At 38.7% G+C, this 21571-nt stretch overlaps 1 protein-coding gene across 1 annotated transcript; it reads right to left on the reverse strand.

The window, feature by feature from the left end:
- Positions 1 to 6979: 6979 nt before the first annotated feature.
- Positions 6980 to 10268, reverse strand: UBQLN2 (ubiquilin 2). Its single transcript, XM_086390157.1, has one exon. It carries the CDS (start codon positions 9956 to 9958, stop codon positions 8084 to 8086), a length of 1875 nt encoding a protein of 624 aa, XP_086246283.1. The 5' UTR covers positions 9959 to 10268; the 3' UTR covers positions 6980 to 8083.
- Between the last annotated feature and the right edge of the window lie 11303 nt (positions 10269 to 21571).

The raw sequence follows: 21571 nt of genomic DNA on the forward strand, positions 1-21571 counted from the left end.
TTTTGACCAATAAGATAAAGTGGTATTGGATTATAATCCAAAGTATAAAATAAATATCCATGAGTCTGTACTGATATAAATACATTAGTTAATAAATTAGGAAAGAGACAAATCTCTCATGCAGAATAATTTCTGATAAACTGTGTAGATATTTCACCTTCAGAGAGTTGGAGCACAACTCTCAACTTTGTGTGGGCTGCATATAATAAATTCCTTCCAAAGTGTACAGTACTGAAAGGAGGGGCAAAGTATCTTTGCAGTGGATAGAACTGATACACATTCACTCAAGCTAGGTGATCAGGTCATATAAAAAATTATACATCATAACGATAATATGTATATTTGACATAATGTGATGAAAATGGTACTCTATTGCTGTGATCTTCCTCCTCAAAATCTTTAACTCTAGATTGATCATGAGGAAAATATTGGACAAATTCCAATTGAGGGATACTCCACAAAATGCCTGTCTAGTACTCTTCATTCTATCAAGATCATCAAAAACAAGGAAAGTCTGAGATATCAGAGGCAAGAGCAGCCTAAGGAAACAATGACTAAATGCAATGTGGTATCCAGGATGGGATAACTAGAAGAGAAAAAATACATTATATAGAAACTAAGAAAATCTGAATAAAGTATGGACTTGAGTTAATAGTAATGCTTCATTAGTGCTTCATTAATTGTAACAAATATACTATAAGATGTGAAAAATAGGGGACATTTAGTCTGGGGTATATAAGAACTTTCTATGTTGTCCTCCTAATTTTTCTGTAAATTGAAAACTATTTTAAAATAAAAAGTTTATTTAAAAACTATCTAGACATAGGAATACATCCAGAAATGGAAGCAGTGGTGTAAGGGAAGCAAGAAGGCCAAGACAATTTTGCTATAGCTTCTGGTCACATGATATGTGGTTAACCCAGGTTAAGGCTCATGGAGAAGGCAAACATCTACATGGGGAATGTATCAGGAGAATTTATCAGAAAAGGCATATGTGGAGGGGACCCTGATTTAGCTGGCAAAAGCAGTTTTACACATACACACACATTTGAGATTCAATTTACATTTGTTTAATAAGGAAACTGATGTGTTTCCAGTACGAGGATACTCTTTTCTAGACTTTTTGGAGTCCTAGGTTAACTTATAAAGAATACAAAGCATAATAACTCAAAATCTTGATGTCATTCATCTGTGGAATAAAATCCATGGTATCATGTAAAACATATCAGTACAAACATTTTTATGCTCCAAAAGGATCACTCTAACTAAAGAATTATATATGGAATTACATACACACACACACACACACAGAGATACACACACTGCTATCATATCACATCGTACATACTACTGTTAATTTCAACTTCCACATATCACTTTAACCACCATGGTGTTTATTATCAAGAGAAACAGGAGGTCAGAATGCCACTGTAATCTTCATTTTCAAACCAGAATCCTTTAACTTCAGGCATCCACTCCTATTTCCTCCACCCAAGCTCTCAGCATGTTCCGATATTCATTTTAAGATTGTATTTGAGTCCTTTTCCCATGGTAGCATCATGAAATAAAATAGTGAGTTTATCTAAATTTGTTGTCAACAAAGATGTGCTGTCTGATTTGTATTTATTAAAGTAGGAAATTCGGGATAGAAGTTTGTAACATGACTTCATTTGGGAACAACTTTGACCTCAGACCTTGCAAATTCAGTGAGAAGCTGAAGAGTCCATTGGGAAAATACTAGCTTTAGAAGGAATCTTGAAGGTCTTCTAATCCAGAGTTCTACCTAATGTATGAAACTATTCTTGAACATTTCCAGCAAATCGGCTTCCATTTAAACAGCTCCAGTGAAGAGGGTTATCTTCAATTTATTGCTAGAAAGTTCCTAAAAGTAAGCCAAAAATCCAACTTATTGTAAATCTGAAATGATTTGCCCTCTGGAGCTACCCAAGTAAATGTTACCCCTCTTCTATCTGACAAGGCCTTTAATTATTTAAAGAAAAATATCCACAACCCCAGTCTTTAGACTAAAGCACTCGTGAAGCTTTTTATAATTGTTCTGGGTCTATTTGTAAATGAGTTACCATCTCGGTCACTTTTCACGTTATCTGTGTCCATCTTAATTGTGGCACTCTGAAATGATCCAAATCTCCCAACATGAATGGTCAAGTACAGAATAAAACATTATGAAGGACTTCCCTGTGCTGGACATCATGCCTCTACTAATAAAGCCTGAGACTTTAGTACATTTGTGTGCTCACATGGTGGGCTCATGTTAAACTTATAGTAAATTAAAACTACTGAGTCTTCTTCACAAATGCTATTTTTAAGCTATATAATCCTTTTCCTTTATTAACTGAAGTTTTGATACAAGCACAGGGCTTTACATTTTATCCTATTCAATTTAATCCTGTTAAATTTGTCTATATTTCTTTCATTCTACTAAGGACTTTTGGATCTTGTTAGTGACATCCAGTGCATTCTGCCTTCTAATGCTATACTATTTGCCATTGGATGGGCAAGCTATACTTTCATACCTAGTCATAGAAAAATAACTTCAATGGGACAGAACTGAAGTTAGAAACCTCTTGTTTACATTGACACATCATTTGGCACTTTCAATTTACTAACCCATCTACTGGCCTGTTATTATCTAGCTCATGTTACTATATTTTTGCTCTTAAGGGCATTTTGAGAAACTGCCAAATACCATGGTGAGGTACACAATGTTTACTGCCTTGTGAGGTCTCTGGGAGGCAGCTCAACAAAAAGGCAGGCATCCTTCAGAGCAGCTGAAGCACAAGTGGCCCATGTGATTGCCAATTTGGAGGCATACCATATGTATTAGGACACTGGACAGATGTACTAAAGGATAGTCTTAAATATTAGCCATAACTCAAAAGTCAGAAAGCCAAACCTCCAAACTGCAGTTTTGATAATGACAGAGTTGATTCTCACACATGCATTTTTATGTAACCTGTACCAGGGTGAACAGCAGCAGAGATGCTTCATTTAAAAACAACTAATATGTTGCCACAACACCCAGGAGGTAAGTGAGTACATAATTTATAATAAAATCTTTTATAATAATAAGCTAGTGTATTTTAATAGGTTCAGGGGAGAGCAAAAGAGTCAATTGGTTCAGTACACACTCTGGAATCTCAGAATTGGGCTCAAATTTTTACTCTATCACTTAATAGCTATGAGACCCCAGAAAATTAACCTCTTTTAGTTTATTTCCTTATTTGTAAACTGGGGAAAATAATAGTAGTACTATCTTATAGGATTGCTATGAAAATTGAACATAAGCATGAATATATTAGCTATTATTGTCCTTCTAATCTGACAGAAACAATCTTATGAAATCCATGCTAGAGCTGAGTAATCAAGCTCATCAACTATTTTTTAATAATAAATTACAGCATCTTCCCTGAAATTACCTTAAACTCGCTAATCTTCACATTGGGCTAAGAAGTTCTGAAGTTGAATTTTGGAAGTGTTTAGGGAATCCAAATCTGTGCATAGATATCTCAGTATAGCTGAAGCTATATGCATCAATACATATCCATCTGATGAATAATGTTGTCTATGTACATCAGGACAAACAATTCCTTATTTGAGAGTGGCTCACTCAAACTTTGGATGTGTTGGTTTAGAATTAACTTTTGCCAATGGTAATTAATATCAAAATGTTTAAAGCCTTGGTAAGAATGTACACCACCTGACAATGTTGTTCTTTGAGGTGGTTTCAGTCTGATGTCTGCCAAATCATTTTTCACCTTTCTATTTTTAGAAAATTGTTTTTCCCCTAAGTTTCCTAACAGACTTCTGGGAAGATGGTAGCAATGGAACAGGTCCCCAGTTCTTGCCTCCCTCCCAAAAATCAATAGAAATTACCATAGGCAAACAAAAATTGAGCAAAACTTGTACAAACAACAAGGGCATTAGAATTCTCAAGGAATATCTTTAAGACATGATATTGATGGGGCCATATTGAAAGATATCACCAATCTGAAGTTCTGTGATATATTTATAAATCAAGAAAATCCTGGCAGAAAACCACTAATACAATCTAGCTTAAAGGAGCAAGGAATGAAGGTGGGGGCAGGCAGTGAAAAAATTGGCATGGGAACCACTCATAAATTGAGGTAAGCCTGAGTAACTTCCTTTATCTAAATCTCCCAATGTATTCTTTAATAAAATAATGCCAAGTTGGGAATATAAAAATTGCCACATAGTTTTAAAAGTTTATATTTACTAAATTAAGCCATATTATGAACATTTTCTATCAGGTCAGTCTTAGTTGTATGGCTAGAATAATAAATTCATTAGAGAATAATGTTAAAATTCTGAATTTGAGGTATTCTTGTGGACATGAAACACAGGCCAAAGGGCTCTCCTAATACCCTAATCCCAATTCTTGGGCTAGGCTCTGACAGGAATTACTCCTCTTGTTGCTATTTTGACATTGTACATGAAGAGATTTTGGAGCAGGCTGCCCCTTCTCAGAAGGCAAATTCAGTGTCTCTGACCACGGTATATCATTAAACAAGATGGTCTCAACCTGATGTGAGTCCTCATTAATAAACCAGCAGGACTTATTTCAATGTTGTATATCCATTCCATGACCCCATCCCCAACTGGCCACACACAAGTGGTGACTGTACATGACATCACACACCTGAAGTAGAGGCCAAAAGAACAAATGAGGAATGCAATCTTAAGGTGAACCTTTCCTGTTGGGATTGCCCCTGAGCCTATCTCCCTCCCCACTACTTCATCCTGCTGGATCACAAAGTCAGTACCATTTAGCCATCTAGTGTAAGCTTAGGGAGGGGGTGACAATCACTTAAATAATGAAAGCATAAGATAATTACCCCACTCTTATTGGAGGGACAGAAAGCAGGTTAGGATATCCCCTTCTTATTCAATGGTGAATAAATGGATAAATTATGAATTAATAGTAAATACAGAAAATCCAAAACAAAAACAGAGCCTATAAAATGAACTTGTAAGATAATAAGAGGAAATTATATCATGTAAGAGATGGAGAAAGAACAGTATAAAAAAATTTTAAAAGAGGGAGTAGAGTTACAAATAAGAATTAATAAACTGGAAAGCAAAATACAACAAAAAACAGCATTAATATATTAAAAGACGTGGACTTTTTCAGGGAGAAAACGAAACATATTAAAAGGCAGAGAAACATCTGGTAAGAGTAATTCCTTCAACGCCTGAAAGAATTTTACCTGGTAAATTATCTGAGCCAGGCCTCAGAAAACATCCATCCACTTTTTCCTATGGCTATTGATTTATTGCTATTTTCTATGTTATTGGCTTATTTTTGTACTGATATGATTCGATGTATAAAATCATTCATCATAATTTTAATTTACTGTGGAAGATTTTGTTATTATAATTACCATAAACATACAGCTTCATACAGCAGTGAAATAATAAAACACCATTTCCTCAGTTGGTGTTCTAAGCAATATTGATATGCCGGATGTTATTGTGTTTAAAAGGGAAAAAGTAGTTCTTTACTCAAGTAAGTTTAGGCAATGTTGAGTTAGGTAAAAGTTTAAATAGTTTTTACTCTTTTAAACTGAAGAACATACTCCTTTTAAGAAAATAATACTAGGTCAAAATTTACTACATAATGACTGTCCAAGAGGGGCTATAGTGTACAGCATTTTGCAAACTTATTAGACCATGTCCCAGGGAAATAGTTCTTCAAAAATTGAAACATGTATAATATCATGTATGAAATGAGTCGCCAGTCCAGGTTCGATGCACGATGCTGGATGCTTGGGGCTGGTGCACTGGGACGACCCAGAGGGAGGGTATGGGGAGGGAGGAGGGAGGAGGGTTCAGGATGCGGAACACAGGTATACCTGTGCCGGATTCATTTCAATATTTGGCAAAACTAATACAATATTGTAAAGTTTAAAAATAAAATAAAATTAAAAAAAAAAAAAAGAATTGCTGCAGCAAACATAGTCTGGTTAAAATGAGAAATAATACAAGAATGTCACTGCCACTAATTTTTTCTTTAGCATGAATTGTTTAACCCATGCTGTTAGAATCTATGTTATAAATTTTGAAAATAATCTATCATTATAAATTTTCCATTGGTATGATTACCAGAAAACACTCAAAAGGATCAACTGAAAACCTTTTAATAGATTTCAGTAAACTGTCAACTTAAAACTAATCTATGAAAATACATTCTTCCCTTATAAAGCAAAAATGCACAACATGGATAACACACTAAGAACTCCCAACTCCACAACTGTTTCCTATATATCTGTATTACTAGGAATATATTTATTACAAATTATATGGGGCTTAAATAAATAAAACTCTTGAAGGATGTAAAAAGTGTTTTTTTTTTTTTTTAATGAGGCAATATATCATGTTTCTGGAAAGCATTGTAATTCTGTACTTCTCACTATCCTATCAATTTAAGACAATCCTAACCAAATCACCAATTTATTTGGGGGGAGTGGCTATCTAGTAACTATAAAGTTCATCTGGTAATATAAACATGTTGGAATCAGTAGAAAATTGTGAAAAATAAAAGAGATCAAAAGGAGGATGTGCCCTAAGAGATATGAAGTCATATTTCTAACTCAATAACTACAGGCTGGTGTACTGGGGCTACAATGTTCAGTGGTACTAAAGAGAATTCAAACAGAATAAAGTGTGTGTGTGTGTGTGTGTGTGTATGACATTTCAAATGCAGGGGGAATGTGGACAATGAAATAAATACTAGGTAACAACAGTCTAAACTTGAGGGAAAAATGGTAAAATACGTAAATCTATTCACCAAAATAATTCCAGACAGGGCAAAGGTACTTTTTTTTTTTTTTTATAAAAAATGAAACCATTAAAATTAGAGAAATACAGGACAAGATTTATATAATCCTTGGGTTGGGCAATCCTTCTAAACATGATCCTATGGACAGAAGGCAAAAAGAAAAAAATTTATTCATTTTTTATTTTTTTAGTCATTTTTAATGCATTTTCCCTGTGCACAAGAGAAATAACTGATGGAGTCAAAAGATACAGTTTTCTTTATACACAGCAGTTAAAAGTAATGCAAACATCACATGACACTTTCAGTGAAAGTTACATTTCCAATTACAAACCAAAATGCGTACTGGGATCTCTTTATGGGAGAAGCTGAGAAGGAAGTCTTAAAAAAGCACTTTCCTGGCATTACTATACTGATCCTTCAGGCTGCACTAAGATTAAGTTCATATACAATCAATTTGCAAATGTTGACACGTCACACTGTTTTCTGTACAATTAAATGTATACTTAGAGATACCAGGATAAACATTTCTACTATATTTTAACTGAACTTACCTAATCAACATTTTCACTGAGAAGTTTATCAAAGATGCTGTAAGATTCTACAAAATTGTGAGATATACCGAGCTCCAGAAATATTTCTTATATTCTTTCTCATTTTGGTTATACATATCTGCTCAGAGATTCTGCTGCAATTTATCGAGATGTACAGTTCCAATTGTGCTTACTGTACTGTGTATAAATATATCAAAAAAAGATCAAATAGTATAAATCTTACAGCATTTTGCTAGCAAAAATACATGCCAAAGTCACAATAAGCAATATTGTACCACAAATTATAGAGCTTCAATTAATCTGTTTCTGTTTTTAATATTTTCATTCTACATTAAATTACTATCATAGGCTAATGTTTAATGCAAATAAATTGGACATCTGTAGGACAAAACTTGTTCACCCAACTGTAAACGTTGATATCTGTTTCCAAAAATCACAATAAATGCAGAATAAAGAAGTGTTTGCATGCAACACCTTTGAGTAAAACAGCATTGATTCTCACCATTCAAAACAGAGGAAGGGAGGGAAGGAAGGAGAGAGGGAGGGAGGAAACAAAGAGGGAGGAAAGGACTCCACCTTAAAATGCATATTAAATTTATAACTAGACAAAGTTGAAAGAATCAAACTGAAAGTAAAGCACAATTTTGTGTGTGTTTAAAGATTTAAGAGCCATTATCAAAAATAAGATACATTTTTTCCAGGTACAGAAATGTAATTACGATGGCTGGGAGCCCAGCAGCCTCTCAATGGCTGCATTGATGTCGCCTCCTGTTGCTATTAGAGCCTGCAAGTTTGCTTCCCGGTTTAAGAAGCCCATTGCGTTGAGCTGTTCCAGTTGTTGTTGAAATCTGACTTCTGGATTTGGCAGCTGCGGAGGATTTGCACCAGCCAGAGCCTGCACCATTTGCTGAATGAACTGCTGGTTGGGTCCAGATTCCGATATTGGGCTCGTGGTTTCACTGGGTGCAGAGCTAGACACAGTAGGCCCAGGGGGTGCGCCTGTGCCAGTGGAGCCAGGGGGACCTGCAGGGCCAGTGGGTCCTATGGGCCCAATGGGACCTATGGGCGTAAACGGGACTATGGGGCCAATGGGGCCTATGGGTGTGACTGGGCCTACAGGGCCTATAGCTGTTCCCAGCACCCCCACCCCCACACCTGGAGTGAAGCTTGGAATGAGGCCAGGAGCTTCAGTGGCTAATGTCTGTAGCCCCTGCTGGATCTGCATTAAAGCCTGCATTGCTCTTGGGTTTGACATGGCCGATAACGTGTCTGGATTCTGCATCTGCTGTAAAAAAGTAGGGAGCTGTGGACGCATCTGCTCCTGCAGCTGAGGATTTGTAGTAAACACAGGGCTATTCAGCATCATCTGTGCAGCCAAATCTGGATTCTGGCTCAGAGACTGCATCATGCTTCTCATATATGGTGCAGACAGCATATTCTGGATCAGCTGGGGGTTTTCCGTTATCTGTTGCAGCAAGCTCTGCATTCCTGGGGTGCTGAAGATACTGGCGACATAATTGGCTGCAGCCACTGTGTTTCCGGTAGCACTGCTGGAGCTACTGCCAGATCCACTGCCACTGCTAGTTGTTGTGCTAGTGGTCGCAGAACTCTGGGTAGCCGGTGGTGGCGCCCAGGGATTGGGTAGTGGATCACGATTTTCTGTGCGGGAAGGTTGTGTGCCTTCCCCAGAAGAGGAACTGCTCCCCACGGAGGCAAATGGGTTACCACCAAACTGCTCTTGTGCAGCATTAAGCATGGGTTCTTGAATGTCAGTGTACATGCGCCGTAAAGCATTGTAGCCACCTGGGATGCTTTCAAGATTGCTGAGAGCCAGGTCTTGATTTCTCATCATTTCCTGCATCATAGCTGGATTCCTGGCGATTTCGAGGGTCTGCCTCATTATATCTGGGTTGTTTAGCAGGTGACTGATTTCTGGGTTTCTTTGAATCAATTGCTGCATCTGTGGATTGGCCATAATGAGCTGCCTCATCAGATCAGGATTCGAAAGCATGCTCTGAACAAAGGGATTTTCCATGATTTGGATCATCATCTCAGGGCTGGACAAGAGCTGCTGCTGCATCTGGTTCTGGAGCTCAGAGAAGTTAGTCGAGCTCAAGCCGAGGCTGCTAAGGCCTGCAAGTCCTCCAAGGCTCCCCAAACCAAACGGGTTGCTATTTGTGGAAATAGGTGTGGAGTTACTCCTGGGAGTCGACGCGGTGGTAGTATTAGTTCCTGCGGCATTACTAGGCTGTGTGGACTGGCCCTGAGGTCGGTTCTGGCTTTTGATGACAAGGTGAACAGTCAGTCCATCATGGATGCCATGTTGGATCAAGGTATCTTGATCTTTTAAGATTTTTCCGGCAAAAATCAGCACTAACTGATCTGTTTGGGATTTGAAGCGTTTCGAAATCGCTTCCTTAAACTGCTGGACTGAGCTGTTCTCGGGCACTGCGAACTCCTCTTTCTCTTTGGGGGTCTTCACAGTGACTTTGATGATTTTGGGCTCGGCCTGGGTAGAGGCTGGGCCTTGGGCCGCAGCAGAGCCGCGGGAGGGGCGCGGGGGGCCGCTGCTCTCGCCATTCTCAGCCATGGCGGCCGCGGTGACGCAGGCAGTCAGGGAAGGCGCCGGCAGGCGAGAGAGAGAGAGAGAGAGAGGAAAGAAGGAGGCACTGCCACTGCAGGTTGGGCCGGACCGGGCGGGGAGCGCGGAGCACGGTACCTCTGTGTTGAAGACTGCAGATCACTGGTCCTCCGGTGAAAAGAAGGCTCCGTGTAGGCCGCGGTCCGCGGTCTCGGCGCTCCGGTCTCTGGGCCGCCGCCGCCGCCGCCGCCGCCGGGCCGCCGTGTGATCCCACCGCGCGCTCTCCCAGCAGCTTCTGCAACTGCTCCGCCCGCTCCTCCCCGCCCCTTCCCCTCCCCCAGCTCCGCGCTCTCCTCCCCGCTGCCCCCCCTACTGAGGCGGCGCCAGGCCCAGAATGATAGATGCAACTCGGTCAAAATTAAAAACTTATGTAGTAAAAAAAGAAAATAAGGGAGAGAAACAGAGAGAAAGAAACGAAAGGACAACAGCAGACAAGCGAAAAGAGAGGGAAAGAAAGAGAGGAAGGGAAGCCAGCTTCTATAAAGGACATTAAAAGCTAATGGAAAATATATATATATACATATATATATTCCATTAAGCAGTAAAGTGAACAGGTGAAAGCCTGAATCGAACCGACCCCAATTAAAAGATCAAAAATGAAAAATAAAGAGCACTGACAAAGCAAAAAGGGAAAGGTGAACACTACCCTTAGAAGGGAAGAGAACTGGGCAGAGCCTGCATTTTACAAAAGAAATGCAAATGGCCAATGGGCATATGAAAGAATCATTAAGCTCACTGGCAAGCAAAGAAATTAAATTGAAACAATGAGATTCTTCCTCTGTCTTATATTGGAAAAGATGAAAAATAATAATAGGCCTTATCTTCAGGAGAGAGAGAACTGAGAAAATGTCCTCTAATGTTAATTTTGAAGTGTAGGTTGTGTAAGGCAATTTTAACATATATATCAATATTTTAAATATTTCCACCTTTATTTGGAAGTGCCTCATTTAGAGACCTCATCTATGAAAATAATTGGATAAGGATGCAAAAATACATATGTAAAAATGTACATGCACTACAGCATTCAAAAAATTATTTTAAAAGATAATCAGTATATCTTTACACAGGATTGGTCAGATATATTATATTACCATACAAATATGCACTGTTTAAAAAATAAGTGGTTATTTGTATGATATAAACTGTACATGAAATAGGGAAAGTACATAGTATTTTCACTGTCAGCTTTATATTTATATTTCTGTACAGTTAGAAATTATACAATCATTATGTCTCAATACCAAAAAATACAGCAAGTATATTTTTATTTTAAAACTATTTCTAAGCAGTTAGTATGTGTAAACTGTCTTTAAAGATGGTGAATGTGTAAAAAGAACCCTGAAACACTATACACCAGTATGTTAATGGTGGTTATTACTTGGTACTGAAATTATGAATAATTGTTCCTTTTTTAAAATAAAAGTATTAATTTTCTGACAGCTTTTATAAGTATGCTTTGCCTTTACAATTTTAAAAAATGAGAAGTTATTTTGGTGGGAAGTTATAGGTAGAAATTGACAGGCATACAATAGTAGTGGCAGCTATTAACATATTTGTCTAACTTAATTACAGATTAAGTAGAAGAAATAAAGATCTAGCACTTGAATAATAAAACAAATAACTTCAAATTTATGTATAAATTTCTAATTCTGGTTTATACCATGCAAAAAAGTACTTTTCCCCCTAGTTTTCTGCCAGCATTTAATAGCATTTGAAGCATTAGGACACAAATACTTTAGTAACCTTCAAGAAAAAAAAAAATAGGTATGTGATGTCTATCAAGAGGGGAATGTATTAATATAGTCTGATTAATAGAATACAGAAGATAAAGGGAATGAACTAGATCTAAATAAATTTATATATGTAGATCTCAAAAACCTAATTAAATAGAACAACATTCTATGGTGTGTGTGTGTGTATATATATATATATATATATATATATATATATATGAAGCTATTGAAAATATACTAGAATGGTTCATACCATAAATTTGCACCCATGAGGAAGAGGGAATCAAATGGTACACAGGACAGTAATTAAAAGGAAATTTAATTAAATCACTAAAAATGTATTTCCTCTTTTATATGGAAGCAGATATGGCAAAAAAGCAAGAGTTAATTCTAGGTGATAGGGACATTTTTTGATTAAACTGTTGTGTTTTTTAGATTTTTAATTTTCAAAAAAAAAAAAGAAAAATTAAGCAAATATCACAGGTCATCTTCTTTGATCTCAGTAGAATAAAACTCGACATTAATGAAAGTGTGAATGAAAAACCACTTGAAAATTAAAACAGAATTAAACACTTTGGGGACAAAATACAAGTGAAAGTTCTTAGAGTGAATTTAGGGAAATAGTAGTAATAAAAATAGTAGTAATGAGAACATAAACGTTCATAATATGATGGGATTTCCCTATGTGTGATCTGAGGATCTCATTTAAAAATACAGATTTCTAGACCCCACTCCAAACCTATCAAAATATAAATGGTGCTCAGAAATCTGCATTCTTACCAAGCTTCAATTTAATGGTATTTGATTTACTGGGTACTATGTAAATGAACTCAGAGTCAAATCTATGCACTCAAAGATCTTAACTTCCAAAGAATAGATAGAAAATAAATTAATTAGATATTCAAATACAGAGGACCAAAAAAAAAAAAAAAAAGAGTAAAGAGAGAAGCAGGGTGATGGCTACAAAGTGATAAAATCAAACATTAATGAATTAACAAATTCAAAAAATAAAATGTGTTAAGAAAATCTAAGAAGTTCTTTGAAGAACAAGTTAAATAGATAAACTATTATAATTAAGTGATTCTCTTAGAAGTCTCTCACAAGAATACAGCAAAACATAGGAGCACAGAATAGGAGCAGAAACATACTCTCTTCTTGAATTCTCTTATAAGCATATTTCTTTTTTTTCCCCTACTGTAAACTTTTTCTTAGAGAGCAGAAATAACAATAAATAGTTAAATAGCAGTCATCCTGAATTCTTCCATAGAGGGTAGTATCTGAGAAGTTGAAAGACTTTGTCAAAGAGATTCTCCCCATGGGAGACGGAGGTGGACCACAGTTTGGGCTCAGTAGGTACAGATTTAGTGTTATTTTGGCCATTGTTTTCTCCCTCCACCTCAGATTCATTGAGATATAATTGATATATGCTGCTGCTGCTGCTAAGTCGCTTCAGTCGTGTCCGACTCTGTGCAACCCCATAGACGGCAGCCCACTTGGCTCCCCCATCCCTGGGATTCTCCAGGTAAGAACACTGGAGTGGGTTGCCATTTCCTTCTCCAATGCATGAAAAGTGAAAAGTGAAAGTGAAGTTGCTCAGTCGTGTCCGACCCTCAGCGACCTCATGGACTGCAGCCTACCAGGCTCCTCTGTCCATGGGATTTTCCAGGCAAGAGTATTGGAGTGGGGTGCTATTGCCTTCTCTGAATTGATATATAACACTGTGTAAATTTAAAGTGTACAACTCATTGATTTGATATATCTATATAATGAAAAATGATTACCATTGCAACATAATCAGATAGATCTCAGGTGGTTTCAACCTGCAACAGATTGAAGTGAGTCTTTGGTTCTCAACTGGAGACTGATGTTGGGTTACAGCAGTGAGAGCACAGAATCCCTAGCCACTGGACCAATTGTCAGTGACAAGGTCCTGGCTCTTTGGTTTTGCTAAAAAGAATTTCCACAAGGACAAAAGGTAGTGAAATAAGTAAAGTGCTTAGGTAGGTGGAAAAAAGAGCACAGTACATGTGTATAGACACACAGGCAGACTCCAAGAGAGAGAGAATTGCAGAGTTGTGCTTTCGTGATAGTGTGGATTGTTTTTATGGGGCATTTCTTCTGGGTTTCCTTTGGCCACTCATTTTGATTTGCCTGGTTCAAAGTTCATATTTGGTATATCTCAGGATCCTCCCATGTGTGCACACACATTGCTTATACAAGATGGGTTCCACCAAAGAAGCCTATAAGTAGCTTGGCATCACTCCTCTTCCGAACTCCAAGAAGATTTTCTGTGAATGTATAGTTGTTGAGGTCCCATGACTTCAAGAATGAGAAATATGTGGTTTCTTATCTTCTATCTGGGCAAGGCCCAGCTTCCTCTCTCACTTGTCCTGCTACTGATATTTTGGAGTTTTGGTTCACAGGGAATGAATCTCCAATCACTTTACCCTGGTGTAGGGGCAGCTACTTCTTGCCTCAAATCCCCCTTGAGAGACATAGATGCCATGAAATATTTATTGGGAAAATGAAAAGTGAAAGTCTGTCTTCTGTAGCTTCTTCAAGCTAGTCAGGGGCTCATAGATCCTACCTAGCTGGAGTCACAGAGCTCTCACCCTGTCTCTTTAAATTGGCCCCATAGTGATTTCTATTGTTATTTCAGCAGTATCTGCTGTGGGGAGTGGCTGGAGTCCCTGCATTACCATTGTCCTGTGATGTCCTAGAGAAAACAAACTAAATAATTAGATTAGAGAAGCTGGAGCTGAAGACTGGTTAAAGACTATTATAACCAGAGGCTCAAGCAAGGGTAGGAATCTGGTTATACAAGGTCAGCATATCTTTGTTAATCTCGAGCTTAAAATTTAGTGTATTTCTCTATGTCTAAAATGGAAGGTCTGAACCTGTTTGTCCCAGACCTCCTTCTTGGACTGAAAGGTATTAGTTGCAGATTTGCAATAGTATGGGAGACAAGAAAGCACTAGGCAAAATATAACGTAAAGCAGTATGGCTGAGAAAAGGAAGGTTATAAGAAAATGGAAACCTCCCATAATAAAGTTTTTAATACCTTTTGGGATCAAGGAGAACAAGTTAGAGAACCAGTTTTCAATGTCGTAGCCCATACTGAATTGCAAGGATTGATGGTTAATTGTTGAAGCCAGGTGGTTTGTTGAGTTTTCTCAGTGTTGGTCTCTACTTAGAAAGAGGTGTTAATGTATGTGCAAAAAGAAGTGTTGGCAATTGCACATACTCCTCCCTGTTCTGCCAACAGATAATCCAGGGGCAGATGGTTGTTAAGTGTCACCTTGAACAGACAATCTAGAGACTTCTGTAAATTAGTAAAAGAATTAGCAGTATTAGTTATAGCAGTGAGAGTAAGAGATAAATTTTGAAGAACATGTTGGTGGGCAGCTACCCCCTACCATCATAACAAGATGTACCCAAAGAAATAAGCACCTCTGTCTGGGATGCCACCAGGTTAATTGAGTAAACAGTTTTAATGAACTTGCCCAGTACTTGGATTCATTTAAGAAGTGGATTAAGATAAAAGTAATCAAGGTTCCCAGCATACACTGTGTGAGAGTAGAGTTATTACATAGGCAATTATTAGCCATGGTTTCTTATCTATCTGACATAAGAACATGTATCCTGGTGGAACAAAACAGACTAACTCACCCAAGGTTTTAAAACCTAGCCATTCAATGCTATAGTTCTAAAAATGTTCTTCAACTACATACTGAAAACTTTCCATCCATGTCCATCCTGATAACTGTTCCTTAAATGTGGATCCTTCTTCCATTGGGTAGCAAGTTAGAGTTTGAGTGCAAATAGGTAACTAGAGTTCTTGTTTATGAGGGGCCATTGTAAAACTCTGGGATGTTTAAATGCCAATTCTTCATCCTTCCAATTTGACTTCATATTCTCCTTCTGTTTCCAAGGAGAGAGTTAGGCAAGAGACATTAGAATTTTCTTCAGTAGGAAAATGAACAATTCTGACTCTGTACATTACTGTTCCTGAGCCTTGGATTCTTGGTAGAAAACCATTTTTCCATTAGGAACTTGTTTAAAATTCCTTATGGGATGGAAAATGGGGCCGCTATGACCCATAATGGTCTTACCTCAGGGTAAACAAATCCAGCATTCTGTCAACCAAGTGGTGGAAGCAAGAGTTTGTGCAATGCAAACCAGAGAGTTGTCTGCCCATCCTGTGGCTAAAGGAAGTCTGCCCAGAAAAGCTAAGGCAATTAATAGATTCATAGTAACACCAATCATGGTCATATATAAATCACCTAGCGTGAGCAGAGAAGTTCAGTGAATTCAAAGAGAAAGGGTGAGAGTGAAGAAGACAGTAGTTATCTGAATCTACTGAAGCCCAGGGCATGGGCTTCCCAGGTGACACCAGTGGTAAACAACCAGCCTGCCAACACAGGAGACATAAGAGACGCAGATTTGATCCCTGGGTCGGTAATATCCCCTGGAGGAGGGCATAGCAATCCACTCCAGTATTATTGACTGTAGAATCTCATTGACAGAGGAGCCTGGCAGGCTACAGTCCATATGGTCACAAAGAGTTGGACATGACTGAAGTGACTTAGCATGCATGCACCAGAGCATATCAATTATTCTGTACGTTAATTAAAGTACTTAGAAGCAAAAGGAAAATAGTAGCTATGCGTACTTAGCCTAGGGTCTAAGAAGGTGTTTTTTTTTTTTTTTTTTCTTTTGTCTTTTTGAATAGGAGCTTCAGGTCTTGTAGTGGCTCACCTGGGAATTTTCAGGCTGTCCTGTGAATTCCATGTCCTGTAGAGACTCAGAGGAAGGGATGGACTCACAGAAATAGCTGGAATGTGGAACTTCAGGTTCCTGTAACGTATCAGTGGAGACAAGTTTAATCCTGGACAGAAGAATCCAGCTAGTGACTCCTTAGAGTTTAACTGCTGTAGGGGTGCTCAACAGGACATGGTAAGGACCCTTCTATTTTGGGAGCAGCTGTCCACCAGGTCTTTAAAAATACCTAGTCCCCAGGGTTTTTAACTGGGACTGTCATCTAGAGCAGGCTGTATTCTTTTGCCATATTCTTGTATAGCTTTCTGGACTTGGCTTAGGTTTAATTTATACAAAATCCTGACATACCCAAAAGGTATGGAGTTGTTTGTATTTGGGTTGCTTGGGCCTCATATATCTTGTTTTCTATTTGGAGATAACTGTCTACTTCTAGGGTTTATAATATATCCCAGATATTTAACTCACTGCTTTGAGATTTGTACCTCTGTCTGACAGGCTCTATAACCCTGAGTTCCAAGGAAATAAAGAATTTCAATGGTATTTTGATCTGAGGTCTCTATGCTACTGCTGCTGCTGCTGCTGCTAAGTCGCTTCAGTCATGTCCGACTCTGTGCAACCCCATAGACGGAAGCCCACCAGGCTCCCCCGTCCCTGGGATTCTCCAGGCAAGAACACTGGAGTGGGCTGCCATTTCCTTGTTCAATGCATGAAAGTGAAAAGTGAAAGTGAAGTTGCTCAGTCGTGCTCAACTCTTAGCGACCCCATGGACTGCAGCCTACCAGGCTCCTCCATCCATGGGATTTTCCAGGCAAGAGTACTGGAGTGGAGTGCCATTACCTTCTCCGGAGGTCTCTATGGAGGGACTAAATATTGAAATATCATCTATATACTGTAGAATAGCACTTTCTTTTAGGTGTATTTCACTTTGTTACTTTCCTAGGGCCTGGGTGAACAAGTGTGGGACTGTCCCAAAAGCTCTGAGGCAATACTGTCCAGGTATATTGTTGCATTTGGCCTGAGTTGGGGTTAGTCCACTTGAAGGCAAACAGACATTGTGATAAGAAATGAACTTGGATCCAAAAGAAGACATCCTTGAGGTTGAGTAGAGTAAATCATTTAGCATCCTCAGGGATTTGGGTTAAGATTTGGGTTAATATGCTATAAGGATTGGCCATGAGGAAATATATAGGGACCACTGCATTCACTGCTCTAAGGTCTTGAACCATCCTAAGCAATCCATTTGGCTTAACAACTGGCAGAATAAGAGAATTGCATGGAGACTGGCAGAGTACTAAGAGGCCATGCCTTAAGAATTTATCTGTGAGGTGCTGTAAACCCTTTTTCACTTTCAACTTTACGGGATATTGTCTCGTCTTAGGTTAAGCATTTTCTGGCTAAGACTAATTCTTACAGTTTGGGCATTTATGGCCTTTACAGGGATTTCTTTGTCCCATACTGAAAGGTTCACTGCTTGTAGAATATGGCTAGGAATAAGACCTTGCTTTTCCAGCTGGTCTGTTTTAATCAGAGTCAAGATAAGGGGCTTGCTTAGAGCCTCCTAACTGGAGTATGGCCCTGAGGGATCTCAGAAGGTCTCTCCCCAGTAGTGGGGTGGGTTACTCAGGTACAACTAAAAAGGCATGTGTAATCAACCTCTGCTCAAATTGGCAAATGAGAGGGCAAGTAAAATGGTGGGTGTGAGGCTTTCCATTGACACCAGTCACAGTACAGCTTTTGGAGGAGAGAGATTCAGCGTGAGAAATTAAGTCAGAATAAGTGAGTTCCGTATCAATCAAAAAATCAATTTTCTTACTTGCCACATCAAAGATTACCCAGAACTCCTCGATAGAAATAGACATCTTGTTATGGGAAGCTGCCAGAATCCCTGGGCAGCCTCAGTAGTCCAGCATGGCCATCTTTGCAGGCTGGGCATAGCCTGGGGAGTTCTTTCTGGCAATCTCAGACCAAGTGGCCTATTGACTTGCATTAGTAGCATTCCCTCTTATTGGGCTTACCTCCATGCAGATAGTTGGATGTTCTTGGCTCCCTCAGGTTGTCCTGAGATCACAAAGCATGGCTGACAGCAACAGCTATCAGCTTTTCATTAGTCTTGGCCTATCCTTCCTCACGTTGGGCTCTCTCTTCCTGCTGAGCTTGGTCACAATTATTGAATACCCCAAAGGCTACATTTAGGAATTGGGGCATGGGCGTTTGGGTGCTAAATTATAACTTTTGGAGTTTTTGCCTAATATCAGGGGAAGATTGACTAATAAGTGCTGTCCCAGTAGGACACTGACCTTCAGAAGTGAAGAGATCTATATTAGTATATTTCCTAAAGGCCTGCACAAGCCACCCGCGAAAAAGGACTGGATTTTCTTTTTCTTCTTGGGTCATTCCTTTAACCTTTTCATAGTTAACTGACTTTTTCATACACTTTCTCATACCTTCTAATACACATTTGATCATGTACTTCCTGGCTTCTGTTCCCTCCAGGGAATTATAATTTCAAAGGGATTCCTATTTGGGACTGCATCTCCACCCATAGCATAACATTTGGGTTGGTCTCTGGCAAGCTTCCCCTGAGCAGATTCTCTGTTTTTCCTCATAAGTGAAACAAGTAGGTAGAAATACTTGAACATCCTTCCAAATTAAATCACAGACCAGAGTTAGGGCCTGAAACACTTCAACAAACTATTAGAGTCTTCAGAAAATTTCCCCAATACCTGTTTGCTTCGGGCTAAGTTGGTCAAAGAGAAGGGCTATTGTTTTTCAGTTTCTCAGTTGTTTCTGACTCTTTACACCCCATGGACTGTACACCAGACTCCTCTGTCCAAGGGATTTCCCAGGCAAGAATACTGGAGTGGATTTCCATTTCCTTCTCCAGGAGATCTTCTCAGCCCAGGGATCGAACCTGTGTCTCTTGCATTGGCAGTCACATTTTTACCACTGAGTCACCAGGGAAGCCCCTAAAGACAAAGGCACACGCACTCTAGTTTATTTTCATCATACAATTACCTTTTCTTGTTTGTGGAGAGAACACTTAAGATCTACTCTCTTAGTAACTTTCACATATACAATATAGCATTATTAACCATAATCACCATGGTGTAAATTAGATCCTTGGAACTTGTAAGTTCATACCCTTTGATCACTATCACCCCATCTCCCCTCATCTGCTAGCCTCTGGTAACCATTATTCTAACTCTCTGTTTCAACACATTTGGCCAAAAGCACATTTTCTTGAGTTCTCTTCTTTAACTTAAATATCATGTTTTTTTTTTTCCATTTTATTCCAAAATCTATCAATTTTAATGTTTTAAATTACAACTAAATAAAATGAACATTTCAGCAGTTAAATTAACATGCCTCAGTTACTGAGAATACAACATTAATTAGTTGAAACTTAAGAAAGGAGCAACAAGATAACATGAACACAAGAATTCCGTAAGTTGATTTAATTATAATGGTGTATTTGTGAAAATTATGAGGCCATCAGTTCAGTTCAGTCATTCAGTCATGCCCGACTCTTTGTGAACCCATGGAAGCACACCAGGCTTCCCTGTCCATCACCAACTTCCGAAGCTTGCTCAAACTCATGTCCATGGAGTCAGTGATGCCATACAACCATCTCATCCTTTGTCGTCCCCTTCTCCTCCTGCTTGCAATCTTTCCCAGCATCAGGGTTTTTTTCCAATGAGTCAGTTCTTCTCATCAGGTGGCCAAAGTATTGGAGCTTGAGTTTCAGCATCAGTCCTTCCAATAAATATTCAGGACTGATTTCCTGTAGGATTGACTGGTTTGAAATTATTGTGGTCCAAGAGACTCTCAAGAGTCTTCTCCAACACCACAGTTCAAAGGCCTCTATTCTTTGGTGGTCAGCATCTTTTATTGTCTAGATCTCACATCCACACATGACTACTGGAAAAACCATAGCTTTGACTAGATGGACCATTGCTGACAAAGTAACATCTCTGCTTTCTAATATGCTGTCTAGGTTGGTCATTACTTTTCTTCCAAGGAGCAAGCGTCTTTTAATTTCATGGCTGCAATCACCATCTGCAGTGATTTTGGAGCCCCCCAAAATAAAATCTGTCACTGTTTCCCCATCTATTTGCCATGAAGTGATGGGACCAGATGCCATGATCTTAGTTTTCTGAATGTTGAGCTTTAAGCCAACTTTTCCACTCTCCTCTTTCACTTTCATCAAGAGGCTCTTTAGTTCTTCACTTTCTGCCATAAGGGTGGTGTCATCTGCATATTTGAGGTTATTGATATTTCTCTCAGCAGTCTTGATTCCAGCCTGTGCTTCATCCAGCCCAGCATTTCTCATGATGTACTCTGCATATAAGTTAAATAAGCAGGGTGACAATATACAGCCTTGATGAACTCCTTTCCCAATTTGGAACCAGCCTGTTGTTCCATGTCCAGTTCTAACTGTTGCTTCTTGACTTGTATACAGATTTCTCAGGAGGCAGGTCATGTTGTCTGGTATTCCCACCTCTTGAAGAATTTTCCAGTTTGTTGTGATCCATACAGTCACAGGCTTTAGCATAGTCAATCAAGCAGAAGTAGAGCTATTACCTTCCAATTACAAGTAAATTTTAAAGAAGACTGTGGGTATTTACTTTTAAATAGCCTAAAGTCTTCAGACTGACATCTGTAGATGACATTTATTTGTGGATTTTAATGTTGCAGTCAAAAATCCATCAGATACTGAAAATGTTACAGGAAAGAGCCAATTATGACTCCATGTTGGATCTGTTTGTTTTACTTTAATCTTGCTTTCTGTTGCTTTTGTTCATAAAAGGATATTGTCTATACACAATGGTCTGCCTCTGGTACCCTGTTTCTCTGCTTGAATGTTAAACTGAAATGGCTTTTTTCAGAACTCTGTCAACCTGTGAATGATTACTGGAAAGGAGAAATTAACACATCCATTCCCGGAGGCTTGCCATTCCAGGAGATATTTGCAAGATTAGTGGCCTTTTTATTTGCTTCCTCACCTTCCCACTACCCACCACTCTGTTCTATAAAAGAACCTGGCATGCAG

Source organism: Bos grunniens, chromosome X (assembly GCF_055505025.1).
Source record: "Bos grunniens cultivar Pamir isolate PY7600 chromosome X, Bosgru_T2T1.0, whole genome shotgun sequence".
NCBI classification, from domain to species: domain Eukaryota; kingdom Metazoa; phylum Chordata; class Mammalia; order Artiodactyla; family Bovidae; genus Bos; species Bos grunniens.

Excerpts from the sequence above, each read along its gene's own strand:
- UBQLN2 (XM_086390157.1), bottom strand. The coding sequence starts at position 9,958 with ATGGCTGAGAATGGCGAGAGCAGCGGCCCCCCGCGCCCCTCCCGCGGC.